The sequence below is a fragment of the Rissa tridactyla genome, chromosome 11, assembly GCF_028500815.1.
Source record: "Rissa tridactyla isolate bRisTri1 chromosome 11, bRisTri1.patW.cur.20221130, whole genome shotgun sequence".
Taxonomy (NCBI): Eukaryota; Metazoa; Chordata; class Aves; order Charadriiformes; family Laridae; genus Rissa; species Rissa tridactyla.
In genome coordinates this window covers 21,217,845-21,242,769 of record NC_071476.1, presented here as the reverse complement: position 1 = coordinate 21,242,769, position 24,925 = coordinate 21,217,845, and the positions used below count along the sequence as shown (strand labels likewise).

At 47.6% G+C, this 24,925-nt stretch overlaps 1 protein-coding gene across 8 annotated transcripts in view; it reads right to left on the bottom strand.

The window, feature by feature from the left end:
• UBE2D2 (ubiquitin conjugating enzyme E2 D2) overlaps nucleotides 1-22,372 on the bottom strand; it is a 30,454-nt gene extending 8,082 nt beyond the window's left edge. Inside the window, exons 1-6 of one of the 8 annotated variants that reach the window (XM_054217670.1) lie at nucleotides 17,744-19,236; nucleotides 12,603-12,666; nucleotides 7,888-7,919; nucleotides 7,719-7,796; nucleotides 7,525-7,630; nucleotides 2,817-2,851 (exon numbers count right to left, since the gene is read on the bottom strand). In XM_054217670.1, the coding sequence (XP_054073645.1) occupies nucleotides 2,832-2,851; nucleotides 7,525-7,630; nucleotides 7,719-7,796; nucleotides 7,888-7,919; nucleotides 12,603-12,666; nucleotides 17,744-17,833 (390 nt within the window). In that variant the 5' untranslated portion in view covers nucleotides 17,834-19,236 and the 3' untranslated portion in view covers nucleotides 2,817-2,831. Of the gene's footprint in view, nucleotides 1-2,816; nucleotides 2,852-7,524; nucleotides 7,631-7,718; nucleotides 7,797-7,887; nucleotides 7,920-8,586; nucleotides 8,656-12,602; nucleotides 12,667-17,743; nucleotides 19,237-21,650; nucleotides 21,797-22,272 lie in introns of those variants that run through there. The other 7 variants (XM_054217669.1, XM_054217674.1, XM_054217668.1 and 4 more) reach the window with 7 other exon arrangements.
• Between the last annotated feature and the right edge of the window lie 2,553 nt (nucleotides 22,373-24,925).

The window sequence follows — 24,925 nt, the reverse complement described above, 5'->3', positions numbered from 1 at the left end:
CAGAACGATCACTTAACATCAAGAATGCTCCAGAAACGTGCTCTCTGAGGCAAAGCGAGGCTTACCAGTGCAACGCAGCACAACCCTGACCCAAGTTTCCACTGCAAGACTTCCCTTTACAGAGTACGTAACACTCCAAAATTCCAGGACAATCTCAAGGCAGCTCCTCTGTGCAGAGGATCATGCCATTTATAGCCCGTCAACAAGTTCGGCTACAGTTTATCACTGCCTGATCCACCTCGTCTCCTCAGCAGGCTTCTGTGCTGTGCTCTTACACCATTAAGAGTAGTCTGCCATTTCTGATGAGTAATTTCATCTTCCTGGTTCTACCACACCTCAGACTGGCAGTGCGGGTAGATGCAAATTCAATACGTAAATTCCGTGGCGGAGTTTCTTTTGCTATGAAGCAGCTCAGTCATTAGTCGGGACAATTCATGAAGTCAGCTCTCCGCAGATCCTTCCAACAATAGCCGAATGAGCAATACGTAAAACCATCTAAACCACTACCTGTCTCCTGGAACATCTATTGGCTCGTAGGAATCTAAGAGGCACATCAACGCTCTGGAACTCAGGAGGTGAACAGACTCTTTTTTAAAAGCCACAAGTGCTCAGCTCCAGTTGGAGGGAATAAGCTCCACAGCCAGAAGACGAACGTCTTCCCTAGAGTGTCAACAGGAGAAGGAAGCCAAGAGGTGCTAGCAATTTATACATGGCAATTCGCTTCCGTTGATGAAGTGCACCACACAGCTATGACACACCCTCGCACGTCCAGAGCACGTAGTTGCAGCCGAAAGTTGTCTTTAGGAGTCACAAGCAGCTGTGTACAAGCCACAGTGTTTAACACACCCTTCTGCAAGTTGTGTTGATTTTTCAAGTCAACTGGGCTAAGCTGAGTTCCACAGAAGCTCACCAGTCCAGGTCACCACTGAAAAAAATTCTATTTAAGCCTTGTTAGGGCACAATACAAGACCCAAAAGCTATACCCTCTGGTTTTTCTTAGATACCAGCGCTAGAAAGGCTAGTATGAGTTCTGCCCTATCACCCTGTACTGAGACAGTCATCCCCGTTAATCAAGAAGTATAGAGAAGCCTGAGACATGACAGGCAAGACGCTGACTTCCAAAAGACTGCCAAAAGCAGCTGATCACTATCTCCACTTTCCCAACGCAGAAATCATCTTCCAAATGCAAAACGCAAAGCCTTCCATTTGTTTGCAGAGCCTGAACAGGTCTAACATCTGTCACTTCCAGCCGTCCCCTTAATACAGGGTCCCAGCCACTATTGATACTACTATTTAAGTCTACCTGGAATTGCAAACAAAACTTGCTCCAGTAAAGCGCTCACCTATGGGACACTTCAGGAGAAGGAGAAGCAACTGAGGAGCAATGAAATCTCCAGCTGAATCACAGCAGGGAGATAGAAAGCAAGCACCAATTCTTCCAAGGTAATGAGCTACCCAGGAAAAAAGACATCTGAACTGGTCGTGTTCTGATTCACCAGCCGTTGGGTGCAGTTACTGCTCTTGGAAGAAAAGAGCCAATTTAGAATTCATCTAAAAGGGTTTTTCAGGCACCGAGCAGCTTAGGTCAAAAAGAGATCATGAGTGAAAGCCTTAGCGCTCTCCTTGAAGACCCCTGCTACCTCAACTTCTGCATTAAAGGCAAAGAGCGTATTACTAAATCAGCAGAATGAGGGGAATAGACGAGATGCCTTCTTTTAAAAGAAATTACTCCTATAGACTCAACTCCTGCATGGAGCAAAACGCCCCAGACGACCCCAAGCCAGTCTCCTCCCAATAAAGGAAGGTCCACCTCTAAGGAAGCGCCAGTGAAGTTTTTGTTACAGTACCAAGACAGTCCCTTTGTGTGCCAGACTGTCAGGACAGCAGGATGATACTTCCTCAGCTATCTGTCCTGGCTGAAGTCACACAGTACTCCCAAGATCACCGTATAACCTAAAAGCTCACGCGCTGCCACGGAGCACTGAGATACAACAGGGAAGTACCAAGTCTCACGCACCATGCCAGTGTCACGAGCTCCCAGCACTGGAAGCAGCCCATCCTGCCTGCTAGGCCCCAGGTGAATGACAAATACTACGCCAGGAAGTTCTTTCTATGCAAAGCAATTTGACACCCTCCCGCAGACCAGGCCACAGGCTCTGACAGCGCTGTGCTTTTTGATCCACCTGATGCAGCCAAGTTGCTGAATACGAAAGTAAAGTTTGTCGGCTCAGGTTTAATTCAGCCTGCTACTCTGGGGATTATGAAACATCTCCGTTAGCGTAAATTTGAATTTTGGACACATACCGCTGCTGAGGAATTCTTAGTTCCATTTCAGAGGCTTTATCCAGCTGTCCTGCTTCTCACACCAGCTAGGGCTAACGACAGCCTGACAGCCAAAAGCCTCCACGCTGAGGTCCATTAGATCTCCATTCCTCAAAAATAGGAAGAAAGCTGACTCCTGGAAGGAGTATTTGCCTGTACAATCAATACATTTGAGCTTCAGGCCCCAGACCCTTCCAACTTTTGAGGCATACGGTTGTCAGTGTTATCAGCACTGACAAACATTATGCTTTTGACATTACAACACAACTGAAAACACCACCACCCAACAAGTTCAAGTGTTAGCGTCCAAACAGCAGGCTTCTGCCTGTGAATGAGCAAAATGCATCCAAGAAAATTAAAGCAATTCCAGACTCTGCTCGAGTTAAATCCTATTTCTTAACCATAATCCCATTCCAAACTCTTCCAGCGATCTTACCTAGTCTCACAGGAAGTGTACCTTTAAATCTGAGCAGTTTAAACTTCTTGCTTCAAAGCAACTTGAATTCCTGCTAAGTCAGTTCAACAATTTCTGGTGACAAGAGAAGAAAAGTTAAGTTTTGCCCTGCGCATCACAGGCTGGTTGAGGTTGGAAGGGGCCTCTGGACGTCATCTTCTCCAACCCCCCTGCTCAGGCAGGGCCACCTGGACCCATGTCCAGGAGCCTTTTGAATACCTCAAAGGACAGAGACTCCACAGCCTCCCTGGGCAACGTGTGCCAGTGATCAGTCACCCTCACAGTAAAAAAAAAAAAAAATATGCATTTTCTGATGTTCACCAGGGCCCTCCTGTGTTTCAGTTTGTACCTGGGGTCTCTTGTCCTGTCAACTGGGCACCACTGAGAAGAGCCTGGCTCTATCCCCTCTGCACCCTCCTTGCAGGTATTTATATACACTGGTAAGATCCCCCGGAGCCTCCTCTCCTCCAGGCTGAACAGTCCCAGCCACCCCAGCCTGTCCTCCTGAGATATACTCCAGTCCCTTCACATTCCTGAACCTTCACTGGACTCTCTCCAATACATCCACGTCTTTTGTCGTGGTTTGGTCCAGACTGGCCACTGAGACGAGACTCAAACCAGGACACTCGTTCTCTGCAGCCCAGCCCTGGACACAGTGCTCCAGGTCCAGCTCCACCAGTGCCGAGCAGAGGAAGATCACCCTCCTCCCCTGGTGGTGACACCCCCATAGCGCAGCCTGCTTTGCAGCCAGGACAATGTCTGGGAAGATACACATGTGGCTACGTTAAAGCAGCGAAAGAATTGAAATGCAAGAATAAAAGTTGCCCATACAACCCTAACTCAGCACATACGTAGAGACTGACATGACAAAGTCATGTCCCTCCCACATCATTTGGTTAAGGACTACAACAGGCAAATTAAAAGCCAAGAGGACACTCCAGAAACCAGCTTCCTGATTTCGAAGACTGCCCTGTGAAGGTCACGTTCATTTTGGTTGCTGGATACTTGGGAGTTCCCACCCAGTAAGGCGATTCTCAAACGCCTGCAAGAGCGGCGCCACAGAAAAGTCACGCTGCACGCGGAAGAGTTTGAACAGCACGAGCCAAACTCTGGCGTGAACGAGACTGAAGTTACCCACTGCCATCCACCAGGCAGGGGCTTCCAACGCACTTCAGATAAGCCCCACATTCCCTTAGGTATAAAATACAGTGGGGAGAAGTGGGAGGGCACAGGGCAAGTCAACCTGACCCTTACTGAAGTATTCAGTTTGGTATTAACTCTTGCACATCCACTCACCAAATTCAAGAGAAAGGGGGATTTCCCCCCCCCAAAATGGCTAAAGACTTACAGGGATTCTTATTTATGCAGACTTTGAGATAACGTTTTTAATTTAAGCCTACGCATTCTGCTTAAGCTTTGGAGTTTACATTAACCACCAAGGTGTTTAATATTGTATTTTGAGATTATTTATTCTAAAATACATATTCCTTAAGGAACACTTACTTCAGAACTACTAATTCAAGCAAGTTAGCTATTACGGAATCACGGAACCACGGAATTTCAGAGTTGGAAGGGACCTCTAGAGATCATCCAGTCCCACTCCCCTGCTAAAGCAGGGCTGCCCAGAGCCCTTTACTCAGGACTGCATCCAGGTGGGTCTTGAAAGTCTCCAGAGAAGGGGACTCCACGCCCTCCCTGGGCAGCCTGTTCCAGGGCTCTGTCACCCTCACCGTAAAGAAGTTTTCTCTCTTATTTGATCGGAACTTGCTATGTTCCAGCTTGTGCCCGTTACCCCTCGTCCTGTTACTGGGAACCACTGAAAAGAGTCTGGCTCCATCCTCCTTCAGCGCTGTTCTCCCAGTTCCTCAGAACCCCTTTTAACAAGTCTAGGAGGGGCAAACATTCAGAAAGACAGAACACAACACCCAGATGCCCGTCACCCCTACTGTCATAGCCAAGATCACTTTATCAAATTGCTTACAGAGGGAGAGAGACTTCCTTATTTATTTAGCTGGCTGAAATAAGACTGCTCCAACACCACTCAGGGCTCTGCCACCTTAGCCAGCAAAGAGGGCAGGGGCAGGCTCGCAAACCAGGTCCTCCAGTTGTCCTCTGGAGCAGCCTACCATCCTCCAGAGCACCAGGGGCCAAGACCTCTACCGCTTCACTGAAATGACTAAGTAACACTAACATGATTTTTCACATTTTTTTTTCCCCACCAAAAGTGGCGCTACAGATTAAAAGGAGGTCACTGCGTGCCCCTTCGCCTTTCCCCTTACAGGTGAGGGTGAAAAACATGTTCATGTACCACACATTAAGTGCAACGCAACGCCTGGCCCGTGCGAGCTGCTGACAATGCTGCCACCAGACGCCTCAGGAGGAGGAAGCTGTGTATGAGAAGCTGTTTCCTACAAGAACTGTTTCTAGTCTTCCCCAATTTATCTATCAGTAAAGAAAGTACACTTTTTTTTTTTAAAAAAAAAAGCTGTGTTCTAGTTACCTGCTTACAGATTTTTTAAATTTAAACACCTTGCTCCCAATAGCATCCCCTTTTAAAGAGTGGCAAAATTTAGGAAACACTCTAGGAAATCTACATTACAAATACTATAAATAACCAAAGTCTTTACTCAGTTTTAATTATCTAACCCAACAGCTTTTCCTACTAGCAACACAATTTATTCCTTGATAAGGCTATCAGAGTTACTATAGAGCTGAAACAGCCCCGAAGTCTACAAAGACACAGTTCCAAACTGACTGAAAACGAGATTTCCACCCTAAATGATGGAAGTTGCCTTTGTGGCATTTATTTATACTTGCTGAAAATGGAAATGCTTCTTTTACTTATCAGCTCTTGCCTCTTACGAAGCCGAGGTCTGCTTTCTGACGAGACATCCCTCTTATTTGAGGGCGGTATTCCGAATTTCTGTGAAACCACCCATAAAAATTTCTTTTGCTGCCTTTAATTCCTTCATGAAACGAACACCGAGGCAACTCGGACAGGATTGTTTTCTCGCTGGTTACACCTGTATGGGTTTTGTGCTATATGAAGAAGAGTTTGTGCTTTCACATGAACACTTCTGCACCGAGTGAGAAGCGATCGACAATATCAGACACCTGATTTCAGGGAGCGGATGGTAAGAGGGAGACGGGGCGATAGAAGGGCCACAGTGATCCCATGGCTTACTCTAAGCCACAAGGATGCAGTTGGAAGAGGATGAGGGGAAAACAAAAAAATATTTCAAGGCAGAGAACAGAAGGAGACGAAGGCCTTAAGAGCATACCGCAACTATATTTGGGTTGCAAAATTAATGTTAAGATATATTTTGTGAGTGACTAAAGATGACAGTCATTAACAGGCTGTTCGCTGATGCCCTGTAACCTAGCCTCTTAAATCCTCGCCCCATCTTTTTCCAACTGTCCTAATTCCAGACTATCCTCCAGTATTTCAGATGTGCCATCTATCACCCCACTGCCTATCCGGTCATTTTAGACTCTCTAAAACAAATGAAAGAAAGACACCACGTCAAATTACATATCCTCCAACTCTAGTATTCTAACCAATTAGACAGCAATTTAATCAAAACATAAGGGATGTCAGTACTTAGTGCTTTTAACAGTAGCTAGTACTTGACTGAAAGCTTTTGTAAGGAAAGCTGCGCCAAACCTGACAATCGTCTTCCCTTTACTGACATCATTGCCTCAGTTCTTTCAACTCCCAGTGAGGGAGGAACTTTTGGGAGTTCAGTAAAAGGGAGACAGCTATGATGTGCAAGGGAGTCATCTGTCTAAACCAAAAAGCGTCTGGGAACATGACATGTAGTTGGAGAGAAGAATTACAGGCAACAGAACAGCCTCATAGAGCTGGGACACAGTGCGAAGGCTGCCGTAATTAAATAGGTGATATCTGCAGCATTTAATTACAAAGTGTGAAGCTACAAAAATGAAGCGGTCAGGACACAGTCCATGCACAGAAGAGACCAAAAATATTCTCAATTGCTATGGCTAGATCTACAAACCGTAGATGTACACTTTCAATAGCCAGAAAAACCAATAAAATTCAACCCCAAGTCTTCCTTTAAGGGCTTTAAAAATCTCCTATTTGCAATAAATAACATGAAAACTGCCCTACCCGGCAAACGATATATTCCAGTGGCACAAAAGCTGATGCAGTTTACAGGGACTAAGATGTTTTTAGCTTAAAAAAAAATTAAGATAGTGCAAGCTAGTTAAGTTTTAAAACATGTTTAAGTAGTCCATGTCATTGAAAGTTTTGTTAAAAGTGACCAACATGGAGCTATGATGTTCCCTTGAAAAGCGGACTTCTCTCTTTTTTTTTTTTTTTTAAGATGACAAAAATCAAAGCAGGTTTAGCATGTTTTAAAGGCCACTTGAAATCTTCCATTGTCATGTACTAGGTTTTATTTGGAGGGTTTGGTTTTAAGGGGTTTTTTTGGTTTTTAGTTTAAGCATTTAGACTCTGAGGCAAGGTGGCAAGACAATATACTTGGTATAGTTAAGACTTATCTGATCCCTGGGCAAATTTGAGTGGTCTCCCCATGGCCACAGGGAAATCAGACGTCCAGAGCATCCTGCGCCCATCAACTGGCCGCGAGCCAGATGTGGAGTCACAAGGATTGAAGTAGTGACCACAGAAACGGTTGACAGCAGGAATGCAGCAGTTTTTACATTCAAAATCCCAATCAGTAATTCGTTTCAGCAGAGTAAAATTAAATGAGCATTGGAGGTACCTTTTGAAATAGTTAGTGCTGGGGACCACTGTGATCGTAGAATATCAAGACAAATGCTGCCATTACTGTTAATATTTGGATGATAGATTCTTGTTGTAAATGCAACCTGCAGAAGAAGGAAAATGTCAGTGTGGGCTCACAAATGTACATCACACCACACGGTAATGAACGGATTTACAGTACAAGCCACTCACCTTAGGTGGTTTGAAGGGATAATCTGTTGGGAAGTGAATCGTCAAGAAAAATACTCCACCTTGATAGGGACTGTCATTCTGTTAATGAAAAAGAATCATTGCAGCTTGAGAAGTTATTACAAGATGACCGGTCATAAAGAGCTATGAACATCGATTCTCTCATACTTACTGGTCCCATTATTGTAGCTTGCCAATGGAACACTGAAAAAGAGAAAGATTTACTTCAGTTTGGAGAAGCTCAAGTAATGAACTACTTAATTCCAGACAAAGCAGCAAAGAAAAGTCTATTTTAAAAACAAAGCCTTCTGAAAGGCTGCAGGGAAGCAAGCCAAAAATATGAAACAGAGACAGAGCAAAGTACCCAACGCTCCCCATTCACTCAGTCCACACTTTGGGACTGCTGCGGTAGTACACACACGTCATGCCCTGCAAAAAATTCCTTTACCATCAAACAGATAGCTACAGTCAACATTTCAGACCCGACAGATTTGTGAGTTCAGCTTTGTTGTTTCCAATGAAGTCCCTGAACCAAAGCCCAGTTTCGAATGATGTCCCTCAGAATAAGCTACGGCAAGGGTACAATATGAACTCATGCCATTCTTAGGTAGGATCTCTCCTACGCAGATCCTCAGTTCAACAGAGAGTAAGCCTAAGCTTTGTACATACCATAGCTAAAGAGGCAGCCTAAGCCAGTGGTATCTTGACTGAATATTTAAGCTTAGTCTCCACAAAGGCTTCAAGATTTCATTAAAGCAGCAGAAAGCAATACAAGTCTTAAGAGAACGCGAAAATGACAGTCTGCTCAATACTCGGGACCAGGACGTGCTAGTACACACTTTGGGTTAAATGGACAAAAATTAAATCTCACTCGTATGCATCTGTCCAAGAGAACATCTTAATCTGGTAATACAGATGATTCATGAAGAATGTCTTTATGCTGCAGAACATAAGGAAAATAATCAAAGCTGTTAATCTGTACGAGGCATGTCAGGAAGTTCTGGGGGTTCCCGCGTTCTCCAAAGGCTCTAACACTAGCCTGAGCAAAGAGCACCAGCTTAAATTATTTGTGAAACAGTCCCGTGGGAAGTTTCCCTCCGCATGGATGTCAGCTACATCCCATCATCAGGGCTGGGGAGCTGTACAGAAGACTCCAGTTGTTGCGAGGTAAGTCTTCAAACCACAGAAGTTGAAGCCACCTGCAGCTGTGTACTTAACTTGCAACTGGTGTCTACAGCTTTCAAGACTACCTGTGCCAGAAGTCATTCTGGCCCAGAGCAGCACTACTTGTTCCAGTCTAGCATGAGCAGTTTTTAATTACACATGGCACAGGCATTACAACTGGGAATGAGCTCATACAAGGAAGGGGGAGAAAAAAAAAAAAAAAGCAGAGTGGGAACAGCCCTGCCAAGGCAAGGGGAGAAGAGCAGTTGGTTAGAGCAGCGGGTTTATTACAAAGGGCATTACAGCTGGTAACACCAGCCAGCATCTTGAGAAACTCTACACTCGGTGTAGTCAGGAAATCAAGACAGTGGCTCATGAGTTCATACGTAGTGTTCTCCCATTTTAAAAGGTTCGGTCAGCTTCGCAGAATTCCACATCACCTGCAGCAGGACACTGAGAAACCTAAGACAAGAGGACAAAGGGGCAGCAGAAACCCGGCAGTGAAGATTGCGGCTAATCACATAAAAACCATCAAGAATTTCACAGGCATCAGTAGACGCTGATAAGATCCACGGTGATTGCACTGGACGTGAACCTGCATATCTGCGCACGCTGAAAAGAGAGGCTGATATAACCAACTATTGTCTTAAACCAAAAAAGAAACCAGAGAAGAAAAATGCTTTCACAGTGAAACTTAACTTTTTGCAAGCTAGAAGGGTGGTTTGTTTTGTTGTGAGGGTTTCCCCTCCCCAGCTCCCACCACAGACTCAAAGGCAGTCCTTATTTAAGCTAAGCTTTAGATTCTCACAACATCCAAGACAAGTCTGATGAACTAAAAGACTGATTTGTTATGCAGAGCTTATTTCATTTGATTCTTTATTTTGAAATCAGCTGTTCAAGAAGTTATTAACGAAGTAAGGGGGTTGCTGACTTTCAGTAGCTAAGCAGAGGTACATGTTTAGAAGTGACCTGAGCCACCGCACAGCACTCTGGGAGCACCTAGTGCAATCCTGTCCCAAGGATATTTCCAAAACCAAGGCCAGAGGTGGGTGGAAGAGGGCTAGAACTCCATCAACTCGAGAAAGAAAATCCTGTCCCTACAGTTAACAAGGCAGAAACAGCTCTTCATTTTCCAAAGTCTATGAACGACAGGGACAAGCAGCTTACAACTGGGCACAGTTTACCTCGGCTGGACTAGCCAGGAAACAGCACTTTGCAAGCACGGCATGTCCCGAACTCTGAGAAATGTCATTCTGACAAGGCAAGCAGGGCAGACCTAGAGCACAGGGATCTCCAAGAATGCACCTCTCTGCTGCTGCCACCGCTACCCACTGAAATACATCCAAAGTGTTGCTCTCAATAGCAAAAGTCTTTCACTAGAGGTCTTTCAGAAAGGTGGCAGGAGGAGGAAAAACTGAATATTACTTTAAAGCTTTCCATATTCAGTAGCATGTTTCCATTTTAAGCGTTCACTAACCTATGTTACCACCTCCTCCACCAGACCACCTCCATCACCTTGGACAGTCTTTGGAAACTATGAAGTAGTTTATCGTGGCACAAATCACACCTGCTAATTTAAGGAAAGAAAAGCCTCAGACTGGCTCTACATCTTAGTAATTTCTCTTCCATGAAACTGTAAGCTTCTTTGAAATGCTACTTTGAAAGCAGAAATAAGTTGTGGAATAACTAGAATCAGCTCGACACTACTGCTAAAAACCCTCAAAACCAAGCGCAGCTTTCACTTGTTTGAAAGGATTGCCAAACAGTAACATCTCCACTAATTGCAGTATTTTCATTCTTAGGTTAAGTGCTTTTTTCAACCTCATCCTGGATTTCTATAGGAGTGTGCAAGTTGCTCTACACTTCAGCACTTCCAAATAGTCCAGAAATGATTCAGAATGATCTTGGCAGCTAATTTTTTCCTTTTAGAAAAGACACCTAAGCGTAAACTCAGTGCAGAAATGGAGGGTTTCCCTACTTAAATATCCCCTACTCTCACAAGCTTGGACACCTCACTGAATGCACACTCGTCAGAGACCGCGTTGCACAGCAAGGTTGGTGCATGCTGTTTAATGGGCATCCCAGTCAGAGGTGCCAAGCGTTCTTATGTAGCCTTTTTCTACACAGCACAGCTGCTACAAGACAAGAGCGTGAACGTATTCCCTTATCTCAGGCATTTTAAGCGTTAAATGACAACGCATTTCATACGTAACGCGAGTACCTGAATTTACTCCAAGGCGAAGTACACTAAGTTTTAAAGCCAAAGGTGAATTTGCAACTGTTCTTGTCTCACTGCAAGCATCCTACTGATCTTGCTCATCTAAGCTATGACCAAGAGTTTAACGTTGCTACAAAAAAGTAGTTCACCACAAAGCGTAATAATATGGAGACCACCAGACTGCTTGCAAGGCCTCTCACAGAAAACCACCATGAAGTCCGGGACAACAATTAAGTTGCCTTATTTACAGCTAACCAAGGCAGACTGGGGAACATTACCTAGAACTCGGATAAAGAAGCACTCCTATCAACACCATTAAGCCAAGTCACACGATGTATCTTGCCCTCCTCTCTAGCAAAAAAAATACGTGTGCTAGATGACAGTGGATCTTCTTACTGTAAAACCACGTTAGACAAAATTTAAGGGCAGGTGTTTAAAGAATAACTGCTTTTTTCCTGCTTTAACACGGCTCCTTGAGCTCCGAAATGGACAGAATAATCACTCCAAATTGCACAACGGGCAAACAACATTGCACAGGAAAGACGACCAGCCGATATGCAGGCCAAAAAGATCATCCTAGGGTATTCCCTATATGGAACCAGGCAGGGCCAACTAATTTGAGTTGTTTTTAAACATAACACTACTGACAGATGCTCCACCTGCACTTCTGATCTCATACCTAAGCAGCTACGTCCAAATCAAGCAACAAGTCAGCCATGACAGCAGGATTCCGTCATTCTGGTTTTGCTTATTGAGAAAGCCAAAAGTAGTATTCTAAATTGAGTGAAATCCTGCCTAAAAATAAAGAACCAAACCTGTTTTTCAGTTCTTATGCTCTGGTGTGCTCTATAATAAAACAGCACAGAACAAATTAAAGAACAACCAATTTCCAGTGTTCCTATAACTCATTTGACAACAGTGACTATTAATATTTTTTTTAAACGTCTAACATTACTTGACAATTCTACCAACTAGTTCTCCTTCCCTTCACATTTTAACCTCTTATCCCCAAAGAATACGCGTAGCCCTCTTACAAAATGTAGCGTTAACTCACTCCTGTATAAAATGCGGTTAATCCTCACCTCACTGTACTAATATCTAGGACTAGGAGCAGATTCTTCTACTTCTACAGAACACTATGTATAGTTTAGTTAACAAAGACGTTCAGAAAGCCGTATGAAGCTGCTTGCTGGTTTGGCCACAGAGCTACCGAAGTTTACCGACTTCTGCAGACAGCACGCCCGATGAGAATGCCAGAGCAGTTCCTTTGAAAGGTGTAAGTTAAGATGTCTTCAGCATGCAGTTGCCCAATCGATACAATGGGAGTGACACAGATCTCCAGTGACACACAAGGACGGTATTAAAGGATACAGAAGGGCAGCAAAGGTAAGATTAGTATGTGGAGTAAAAGGAACACACGGGTTCTTGCTAAGGAACTGGACATCCTGTTTTAGAAGGAAAAAGAGTCAGAGACTGCAAGTGTTTGCTGGTAGTAGCATACTTACTGTCATCACCAACAGGCCCTGCTGAACACTGTGCTGGAGGATCACGTGCCAGATCATTCAACTCCTAGAAAACAGGAACAGTTTATTTCATTTCATTTCAAATCCAATTATGTTACTGCTAAAAAAGCTGCTAGAAGCACTTTAGCTAGCGTTCTTGCTCACAAACTCAACGCTCATATCAGTGAGTTTTCTGAAACCACAAGAACGGCAACACCGCAAAACTAGTAGCCAGGACCCCAGAAAGCAAAGATGCATCTTAAACCCAGGTAGCACGCTTGGCATGTGCATCCCTTACCTCTCCAGGTTGCCCTATGCTACTGAGTCACAGCCACCCTCATCAAGTCATAGGGTCTATTAGGTTTGCCTTCATCGATAATAACTTAAGAAAGCCCATGCATTACCGAGGTATTATATACTCCACTATCTCTAGGTTATAGAGAGATAAGATGGCCTCAATCCAACGACTCCCAGCATCAGCCTTATTTTATCCCCTGTATTGCACCAGCTCCAGTGATCTAGTGTATCATCTCAAGCCTGCAGTAGCCTTTTTGCAGTACATAAGCCTTCAGTAAGCCGTGGTTGCCTCATCTCCAGATGCGTGCACCAGTGAATACAGGTGGTTAAAGGGAACAAAACGCAAGGCCTTCCGTACCTATAGATCTGCTAGCCCTTGAATGGAAATCCTCACTGTTTAAGTCCCTGCACCAGTCAGACTTTCCTCCGAAGAAATCCTATTATGAGTCTCAATTGTTCTGGCTAAACAGGTTGACTGACTCAGAACACTTCTGATCTACACCAACTTTCGATTTGAAACAAAATTTCAGCCCAGATCAGAAAAAAAAAAAAAAAAAAAAAAGAGTCCACACTGTCACCAGTAACACACACAAGCAATTTGCCCAGGAAGTGGACATTTACCAGGAAGTGCAAATAGAGTAAAACTTTGTCTGCTATTTCTGGCTCAGCCATTGACCTGCTTTGCATGACAGGCCCAAAAATACTAGCTTTTTTCTGTGCCAGCTCAGTCTAGAAAGCTAAACATAAACACCAGAAAACCAGTACGAGGACAACTAAATCTAGCATTCAGGAAACGCTCCTGTGCTGTCCCTGGCTGCACATTTTCACCTCACAGCCTGCAAGGGCCACCAGCAACAGTCCACAGGGAGTTTCAGATACCAGACTTATCTGAAGCTTTTGATAGACAAAACATTTAAGGACAATGATCAAGACAAGCTGATTGCAGGAATGGAAAAAGCTTGTCACTTAATGGCCTTTTGTTATTTACAGGCAGTATTTAAGCTCTTGAATAGATGATGCCTGGGAGTTCCAGCTTCTACTTCCCATGAATTGGGAGCCACCACTAACCAAACCCTCTTCTGTTACAAGAGAAGAATGCTGCCTCACACGAAACAAGAGAATCTTGGGATTTTTCCCCTCAGTGAGCAGTCCCCCAGAAGTCTGCAGTAGAGATACAAAGCTTCACACATACCCTGACTACTGTAAAGCATACACGAGTTTGGTTTCACTCTCAGCAGCTCCCAACTATTAAAAAGCCCAACTGAAAACCTCCTGCCTTGACACCAGACTGCTGAAGCTCCTCCAGTGCTCCCACCAAGCTTCTGACAGTGCTGACCCAAGCAAACTGGGCTCCCATGCTCCAGGGTTCAGCATGGACTCGGACAGCACCTGCTGAAGAGCCTACCACCTCCTGAAGGTGGAGAGCATCTCCAGATACCCCCTGGAGGAGGAAAGCCCTTCAGAGTTGTCAGTTATGCACGTAAATTAGAGTAGCCAACTTTAGCCAAGCGAGGATTCCTTCCTTACCTCCTGGTGGCAAGCACCAGCCAGCATGAGGGTCAGTAATATGCTCTCACTCCCCACCAGCACACTTCACACCACTCGCTGGACCCCTCAACGCCTTAAGTCCAGAACATTAAATATATCAAGTATCATCCCAAGCAACCAGAAGATTACTGCTCCACCCTAGAGAAGTGCACGTACCATACAAGTTTTCAGAGAGCGACAGCCTGAAAAACGCCGAGTAACAGCCTGCACTGGGCTCTGCTTCAGCATCTGTAAGCCAAGAGCCACCCCAGGCAGTCAGTGCAGAGGAACACGCAGCCACTTACACACAGCTCCACTGGCACCCGAAGGCCACACACCTTCCTCATGGTCAAGTCTAGCCGCGGCTACAAAGAATGAAGTGAGTCTCCACGGGCACAAATTCACAAGTACAGGCATGGAAACTTAAAAACAGGAATAGACCTACTCTATCTAAAGGTGTAAAGAGTACAGTCCACTTCCAAATGCTACTGGACTCTACCCTTCTGGAAAAGGCCATTTAATACTACAGTACCCAAACCCCCAAACGTATCTATTAAGAATACGCCACACATCTAAACCTCTCTCTACCATTTCTCATCCCCTTCACTCCTGTTTTAGGCATTAATATGATGCAACAACACTGGACTCGGAAGGAGTACAGTTGGAAGAATCCATGCTTTCCACCCAAAACCACAACCTACTATGGATTATATTTAAGAACCCAGCACGTACCTTCCCGACTATAAAAGGGGAAATAGTTGTAAACAAGGCTGCACCTCAAGCACATATTTTACCGACTAGTACAACACCCATCTCCAGCGCTGCCCTGACCTTCACCCTACGTCCTGCTGCCCAAAAGCGCCACTTCACCAGACTGGATGAAACAACACACCTTCAGTGACACCACAGGAGATGAGCCTCACAACAGACACAGAGACAACAGTGACCTTCAGTTAGCAGCTGCCCTGTTTCTCCTCAAAATACTATTTCTTTCTCTTCAGTCTTCAGCTGCACCTAGAAGGAATACTTTGGTTTTCTGAAGCGGTGTACAGTAGCTCACCAGAAAGAGATGGCTTACAATGAACACTCATACCACTTGTCTCAGTGATGCAGCTCTCACCTAAGGCAGCATTTCAGGTTCTGCTCTATAAATTCACAGATGGAAACGTCACAGATTAAAAGGCCTGTGTAAAAAGCAACGCGTAAGCTCCTTTCGCTTGGAAAAGTTCAGCCACAACTCTCAATTCAAACCCCTGTAATAGAAAACCTCCCAGCTTTCGGAGAACAACAGGTCGGATAACAGGACACTCTGAAGCAAAGCCTCTAGCTGCAGCAGACCCTCAACTGCCTCCATGCTCCGGAGAGGCTAACACATTACTGATTTCCTGGCAGGGCACAGACAATCGCTTTAACACGCCATTCTCTTCAAGTAAGACTTCCACTAGTCACTGGTCAGACCTGCCGAGCCAAGTTTAAAAACAGGAATGGTGGCTACGTATGGCTGCATTTACCCAGGCACAAGGGAGAGGAGCATCCACAGCACAGTGCCACGCTTTCCCATCTGTCCGAGAGGTTACTTTGCCTTTTGAAGACTTCTCTGCAGCTTCCAAGGTACTGCTAGCACAACGTCAGACCTAGTGAGGCCTCTGCTTCCAGAGAGAGCCAGCTGGTTTGTAACTCAGAACAAACGACTCTGGAGTTCACATAAAATTGGAACAAGTTTTTTTTAATGGGATTCAGTTACAGTTCAGTATCATCCACAAACCACCCGTGACTGCACGCATCGGGTCCTAAGCTGCAAGACCGCTGTATTTCCCTGTGTTCTAGGGAAGGCAATAACCAAGTCTGATCTTGACAACGCTGATTTTAACCTAAAACCTGAAGAAAGCCGTAGCTGGTTACCCTTCGAGACAGCTTCTGATCCTTAAGCACGTGCAGAAGGCTTTGCTTTAGGAAGTTAAAAGTGAAGACTCAAGCAGCTTTTAGATGAAGTTTCAGTTTGAGTTATTCAGCTCCCAGGAGGCCACCTCACACCGAACTGCCTTTAGCTAGGAAGCCAACTTAACAGAGCTTAAAGTTTCTGCCACCTCCCCTACAGCAGAATACCCCTGGGGTTGGGCCTACTGCTGCGGATCATACCATTAACTTGACCCATCTTACAGTTAAAAGTATTAATTAGTTCCTCAGCAAAAATGAGGAAGTGGAAGCATGGTGCAAAGCAAAGCAAAGTTCCAGGTGTCTGGCCCAAAGGCCAAGTTGAACAGAACTACTGACATTACATCCCTGAAACAGATACTCCAAAAGCTACAAAACTCACACAAGAAATGGACATTTAGGCTCCAGAAGTAGATTTAATTGTGTTCTTATGTTCCCAAAAAAAAAAACCTCCTACTCAGGAATTCCAGGAAGGCATTTTAAGGAAGAGGAGCGTGCTTACGCCAAGCTGTGCTTCCCAAGTCACGGGCCTCCAGGCACGCCGGGCAGCCAGTGCCACACGTCTCCCTCAGACCCACACCACCCTCCGTCCCAGCAGCTGCTACACTGCACTGTAATGCATCTTGACCAAGGAGCTCACAAACCACACAAGAAGTTTTTAAAGCACTATCAGACACAAGCGTTTTAAGTCTTACCTTCAAGTTTAAGCCCGCACATGTTTCAAGTTATAATTAGTTTTAATTGTAAACTCCAAAGACATTTGTTAGAGAAGTTCAAATTTATTCCTCTAGACAATTCCCTCCCCAGGCTAACACGCTCCTGGTAAAAACTGCTCCATCCAGAAGATAAGACTAGTTTTAAGGACTAAGTTAATGCTAATACAGCCTTTAGTAAGAATAACCAACATCAAGAAGCCAATCAAGCAAGTAAACGCCACCAGCCTTCAGCAGTCAGTTCCAGCTATTTTAATAAACCTTGGTACACAACAGAGCTCCCCAAATACACTCCAACACACCAGATGTACCCCTCCAAACAGACAAAGATTATCCAAAGTCCTTTTAGCTTGGACTCCATGGTTTTTCCTCCCTACTCCAGAATTGAACTGTAATTTACTCAGAGACCACATCATCAGCTTGATTATAAGCCTAATTTTTGCTTCAGGTTGCTGGTGTAAGCTTTTAATCTGCCTTTAGCAAGTCTATTTGCCTGAAGCCCACGAACCCTTCTGTGACAAGCAATCTAGGCCTACGTTACAAAATTGTGATTTATCTAAACAAAAAGGAACTTTCAGCCACTTAGCCACAAATTGTTAGCGGCTTTCAAGGCAGCAGTGCCAAGCAATACGGAACGAGGGCCAAAGTCAAACTGACAGCACTCTGCCTTACCTCAGCAGCAGGACCACGGCGCCAGGAGTGGCTGCCAGCCACCTGAGCAGGGCCAACGCGGACATCAGGTTGGGCAAGAGCCTGCTGCATGTTCCTTGGGCCAGACGGTTCTACCTTTGTCTGTCACTGGAGGTACTGTGTCGAGTGAGGGGTAAGAGCCCACATCCACCACACACTTCGCTCAGCTCTGCTCTCCACTTGCCAAGCCAGACCCTGTACGAGGTGGCACCCACACCTGCACACCAAGGTCAGATCACCGATTCCCTACAGCACCCACAGGTGCTCTCCTGGCCTACAGGACTTCTGTGATCCCACAGCATCTGCCATTCTAAGGCTACTACCCCTATTAAGAAAAGCATTTTAGTCTTCAGAAAGATTTTAATCCCTTCCCTTTCACAGAATCGGCTTTTTCAATGCTTGAAACGGCTCAGATACACTGACTTTGAGTTCTTACAAGACTCGGCAAAAGTGAGAAAGCAAGCGGTTAAGTGAGGAGCATGAGAAGAGTCAAGCTGCATGAAATACGGCAATAACCAAGGTACAGTTATAAACAAGCTCCGATGTAACTGCTACTTTTTTTTTTCTAAAGCCTGAATAGCAAGACCAAAGCAATGTCTAACTTCCTCGTGGTGTGGAAGCCGAGTATCAAAAAGCCTAGCTAGCTAACAGAAGCTTAACCAGCATTTTCTGTACTAACGACACCCGAGATATTTAACACAGATGGGCTGCACTAGCAGCTCCACGAACGCAGCAAGGGGCCATAACGGAAGAACCAAGTTGTTCCCACTGGCTACTGTAAAGCAGAACTGGTAGCACAGAAATAACCCAAAGTTTTCTCAGCACAGGTAGCACACGTACAACTCGGTGAACGCTAATGCCGTTCAACCAGCCAGCAAGTCTACTGCATCCCACCCACGGGCAGAGTTCATTTTGGCAGAAGTGATACTTAAGCACCTCAGGAGGTCGAGCAGCTCCAAGCTAGAGGCGTACCCATCATCTGCTGCAGCTGAACAGGGACATCACTATGGAACACGTGGTATAGTTCCACAAAGCACTACCTGTTTTTTGGGCCTCTACGTTACCAGCAGGAATAAGCCACCATTCCTCTGCTATAAGAAAATGTTTTGCTTCAGAAGGGCTGGAGCACAGCTTCAATTTCCCCTTCCCCCTCAGTGTAGGGTCCATCAAGCAGTTAATATATGGGGGAACCCATAAAAGACAGTGAACTAACCTTTTACTTGCTCTCCTATTCAAAGAGCTCCAAACCATGCCCTAGTTACTCAGTTATAGGTAACACATTTCCTAAGGATAAGCAACACAGATGGGCATGCGGCTTAAACCGAAGCGTTCTGGCTTAAACCCTAAAATGGAAGCCATTCATTATAGCCCTCTGGTATCACTCCCGTCCTACCCCTGGTTATCTTCACATTGCATTTCTTAGAAAAATATACCCATGTTAAAATAGATCATTGTTATATATATAAAAATAACAATGAAATTGTTATCCCCACACTTCAGGGGGACTCTGGCTGGCATCACTGCCCAAACGTTTCTCACAAGAGTTCCAAGTTTCGGACACGTAAGCACCTAACAAGAACTAAGACCACCACTGCCTGAGAGACTGCGGTGAATAACACAAGCAGCAATCTGAGAGCAGGTCTCCAGTCCCAGCTCTTTGGGAGCATCTGCTTAAACAACAGCTGCTGCTGGTGCGTGCAGACACATTATCCCAGCTCCAGTCTCTGGATAACCCCAAGAGCAGCCATGCCACCAGAGACATGCTGGGATGGACCACGCAGGTTCTTGCGCTACCTCATGCACCAGCCACACCACTACTTACCCAGCTGCAAAAAACTTCTTGTTCTGCCCCTCTTCCAGCCCAGAAGAGCTCAACACACAAAAGGCCATTGCAGGTAACACTGTATCAAAGGTTTACTTTCTGCTTGTTTCCAAGTTCTCATCCCTACAGTATCCAAGGACACAAAAGTTCTGGAGAAAACCCCATAGCCTGCAGTCGAGCATAAAACCCAAACTGCCAAGCACAAGAGCCAGTGGCAAGACTGAGACTTGCACATTGACATATCGAGACTTGATAATATCCTTTAGAACTGCCTAAGCAGCAGCTTTCCTTTTTCATTGCTTCTTTGTACTCAAGTCTATTGGGATTATTCCTACTTGATCCACATTCTGCAGGCTTTTGTTCTTGCCACAAGCTACAACAGCAAAGGTTGGAAACTTGCTGTTCCCCTCCTTATCCTGACAGGGATGGTCGCTACATGCAAGATACCACTGCTTTTCCCAGAGACCAGAACAAAGACAAGACGATGATATGAACACTCTCCATGGGGTTTAAAATAGCTGGTGTAAACAACCAGTGGTTATCACTTAAGTAGTTAAGCAAGACAACCACAGTAACTCAAGACTGCTCCTTTCTAGTCTGTAGCTTAACTCTCATCTAACTTAAAGCACCTGGACTGCTGGAACAAGCAGTTTTATTTCCCTTCACATACTTTGTTTGCTGAAGTGTTGCCTACAGCCCTATCATCCCCCTTCTCCTCAACAGCCCTCACACTTACTCCACTGAAATACTTGGTACTTTGCAGAGCTCAATATACACCACTGCTTCGGCGACGCTCTCACTACTTCCCAAGGCTTTAAGAGACTCTCGTAACCGTACACAGTCCCCATTATCCCTCAGGACTCTTTATCTTTGAAAAGCAGCATGAAGAATCGGCCCATGTTAACAAAGACTCGACACATTCAGCTTCTCTCCTGTTAAAAACCACAGACTAGAAACAGAAGTGCTCCGAGAAGAGTGTTGAATCCTGAACCTCAGCACGCACTAAACTACAATGAAGCAGTTTTTCCTGCTTCCCGAGTTACCTGATAGAAGATACACCCTCCCTACAAAAGGCCTGTACCATCTGTGTGTGCCCCCCGCCCCCAGCAGTCACATTTACCCTGCTCAGCATTCACTGCCGCATCTCCTCGGCCTGTTCCGACAGCAGGCCCAGGATCCGCTCCCGAGGAGGGAGGGCTCTTTCAGAACACCTGCGAGCCCACAAACACGCTGGGGAACCATCTCCACGGTGCATTGAGTATCGCCAAAGTGACGGAATGTTGCAGAAAAACGATACCCAGCTGGAGCACAACTTCCTTATGTAACCCGCTACCATACCCTTCTCTGGAAATTTCAATACACTAAAATTATACTCAAAATCCTTCCCTTTCAAGCTCTACTTATTCCACAAGCATACATAAACCTTCAAGCTCTCTTCCAATTTTCTTCTCCACCTTAGCTTTAATTTGATCAGTACGACACACGAAGCTTCACAAAAACTTCAAGATAACCTACAATCAAAGCAGAGATGTTAACACATAACCCAAATCTGACGCTACATACAAAACAGAGCTAGCAAGCTGATCTTAAATATTAGATAGCATGTTCACATCTGGTTCTAGACAAAAAATTAGACTTACACAGTAACAGAGACCACAATCCCCATAGGAGGGCTGGCTTCTACACCTGAAACCTTACATGGAGATTCCAAACTGACAGCTGCACGTTTTGCAGGGAAGAGGATATAAATTCCCCGTCTGACTCACCGAGGTAATAAAAGTGTACTTCAACAATCCTCTCTTTTTTTTCCCCCCGTAAAAGATACTATGATGATCAAGCAAAGTACGGTTCTAAGACTAGAGGGGGCTCAGCAGCACTGTTTTTCCAGAAGGCCGGGACACCAAGCGCAGTGCACCCCCTGCTCCGGGAGAAGAAGGCACCTCGCACGCCTCCCCCTACAAGCCTACTCGATGACTCAGGTGGCGGAGCACCGCTGGCTCCATTAAAACAATAAATCGCGCTATTTCGACTAGTTGAACGTGACGAGTTTACTACGCTCAGCCCTACCGGGACCGGGGCTCCTTGGGGAACAGGAAGCAGCTCCCGGAGGAGCCACGCCACAACTTCCAGGCGGGCAGCGCTCTGCTCCTCCGGGCTCCTTCTCCGGGGACTGCCGGCCCCGGCTCCAGCCCGGGGCTCCTCGCTGCCCCCAGGCCCGGCGCCGTTCCCCGCAGCACCCCCAGGCCCTGCCCTGCCCCACCGCCGGCGCCCCCTCGCGGCCCGGCCTCCGGGGGTGGGGGGGGGGTTGGGGTGGGCCACGTTGCTCCGGAGGAGCCGCCTAGGCCTGTCCCCGCCCCGGGGACAGGCCACGAACCCCAAGGCCCACGGCGAGGGGGGCCCTTCCCCGAGGGAAGGAACAAAGCGCCAGGCCGGGCCTGGGGGGACCCGCTCCCGGCACGGCGGGGCCCACCGTCCCCGCACCTCGGGCGGGCAAGGCCGCCCGTACCGCCCTCCGCCTCCCTCCTCAGCCGGGACCCGGCACCGGGGGCTCCGGCGCGGCCTTGCCTACCGCCAGGCCCGGGGCGGCGGCGGCCTGGCGGGGTTATGTAAGGCGAGGGCCCGGCGGGCGCGGCGGGGCCGGCCCCGGTGGCGGCGGCGGCGCCAGGGCCCGGCCCGGCCCTACCCTTACCTTGTGGATTCTCTTCAGCGCCATTGTGTGCGCGAGGCGGCGAGGAGGGGCGGGCGGGGAGGGGGCAGCCCGCGGGGACTATTTTCCGAGGGGGAGGGGTAGAAATGGGGGGGGAGGGGGGAGGAGCGCGGAGGTGGCGGGGGGGAGGGGAATGGGGGGAGGGGAAGGAGAGAGAGCAGGGGGGGAAGGGAAGGGAAGGGAAGGGGAGACCCCCCCCAGCAGGCAGCAGCGGGAGGGAGGGGGCCGGCGGGCGGCCGGGCGCGCTGCGGGGCTGGCGGCGGGGCTGGACCTGGCTGCCGCTTCCGCAGCTCCTACCGCATCCCTCCGCCGCCTCTTTATGTGCTGGCGCCTCCTCGCCGGCCTTCCGCGTATCACTCCGCCGCAGCGCCCTCACACACACCACCACCACCCCCCCCCCACCTCCTCCTCCGCCGCCGCCGCACGGCGGTGGGTCGGCGGGGCCCGCGGCAGGGCTGGGAGCGAAGGGGGAGGCCCGGGCGGGAGAGAGGAGTAGAGGCGGGGGAGCGGCGGGGACTATTTGTCCTGCGGCCGCCGTGCAGAACTCTCCAGAAGGGGGAGGGGGAGAGAGCGCGCGGAAGGATCCGGCGGCTGCGTGAGGTGCGGTGTGACGGAGGCGGCTGCGCGTGACGGCGGTTTCTCGCGAGAAGTCCGGGCGGGAAGAAGTCCCGGCCGCGCCGCCGCCGTGGGGCCGCTGAGGGACGGGGGCGCCGGGGCCCGGCCTGGGCCTGTGCAGGGGGCCCGGGCGGCACTCCGCGCCCCGGTAGCCGCCGACACCTCCCCTGCCGCCCTCCCTGCACCAGGAGGCGGTGTCCGGCCTCAGGCTGGGGACAGCAGAGGGCCCGAGGCCCCTTCCTGGAGGAGGGCTGGGGCCTGTGAGGCGGAGGCCGGCCGTGTGCCCTCATCCGGGGCAGGAAGGGCCCGTCGGGGAGATGTGAAGTGGCGCTAAGAGCCCTGCTAGCGACACCTTGTAGCTGGCGGGGGTGGTGTGTGGCTCGGCATCCCTTCCTCATGGGTAGTGGCAGAGGACTGGCACATGGCGATGGGTTTTTAGGCCGGGGAGGACGCGTGGATCGCAGCACACCAAGTAGATCACAGCATGGCCGCACAATAAAGGCTTGAAGCATTGAACAGACTTATGTAGCAAAGTGTTACAAATAACCAGGCTTACGGAGCGTACCAAAAGTGTAGCATTGAGTGAAAAACAAGATGAGCAACCAAGTGCAGGACTCAGGACCCTCCAAGTGTGGAAGAAAAATTAATTTCCATCCCACATCTCCTTGGAGAACACAGATATAGTCAAAAATAACAATTGTTCTCAGATGACCGAGCAGCTTGTATCAGAGAAAGGTCATCAGACCCTCTCACTTGATGACTACCGATGGGCTGAAGGGTTCTGCGCCGCTTCGGTGAACCTCGGAGCCCCAGAACCACGACCTGTTTGTGTGTCTGCACGATCAAAGCGCAAATGGGCACTCACCGCCAACAGCCAGATGGGAAACAAAAGAGCAGCTTCCCTTCAGGCCTGAACCATCAGAAAAGGAGCGAGCAAGGCTGGGAGCAGGACACGGCTTGGGACGAGGACTTTATGCACACGTTCAAACGAGGTACCTCTGCAGGGGAGTTCAGCCTAGCAACCAAACTGCCCGCACGTACACAAACCCGTGGGACAACTTGTAATAGTGAAACATCTTAAAATCTACATCAAATTGGAGCCTTTTCTGTTGGTCCTGCTTCTCTTCCCGCTGCTGGCTTTGGATCATGAATGGGGACTGGACACTTGCCCCTCTGTCTTAGGCCTGTGGTGGCCGGTGCCCTGTGCACCCTTCCAAGTTGGCAACCCTGCCACCGAGTCGAGTAAGGAAAATGCCAAGAAAAATTTTAATCAGGGTTGGAAGTCGTAAGACTTTCCAAGAAAGCATCAGGTTTTGTTCCTTTACAGGCACTTGTAGGAAAGCCTGGTGTCCTAGGGATTTCCCTCTTGTGCAGTGAACGTTTTTAGTGAATTATACTACAATTTTCTGTTATTGCCTGTCGTCTCACCTAATACTGCAGCAGGGTTGTTTTCCACTGTTCTTGTCAATCCCACACCTCCCGTGCATCTCTTGGCTGAGAGGGATGAAAGGCTTGAACAGGAGACTTTAGAGGTAAGTAAAATAACTCAACTCCAAGCAGCAAGAAGCAGCTCTGAGCTTGGAGCTCAGCTCCAAAACTTCTCCCGGGGTCAGACTGTCCCTTGCTAAACCGCCCTTCTGCCAGACGGTCACTGTAGCCAGCAGAGCTACCCAAATTAAGGATTAATTTGCTTGCTGCATTTGAACGGGACAGGGTTTGGAAACCCAGTGCTACTTCAGATGTCGTGCTGGCGAGGATGAGCTCACGCCCGCCTGCCCCTTCCTCCTGCCTGCGTGGCTGCGGCCGGCTGCCGTCGAAGCGGAGGTGAGGGTCTGCCTCGCGGGAGCCTGGGGACGGCAGCCTCTCGGCAATAATTGTGGTCTCATCTCTTGCTGGCTTTGCTGCCAGCCTTCCTGCAACAATTCAAGATGTCTTTTTTGATGGCTTTAGCATGGGGTGCCTTTTGAATTAATTTCCCTTTCCTCTTTCACATTTGGTGTGGAGAAAAATAAATGACAGA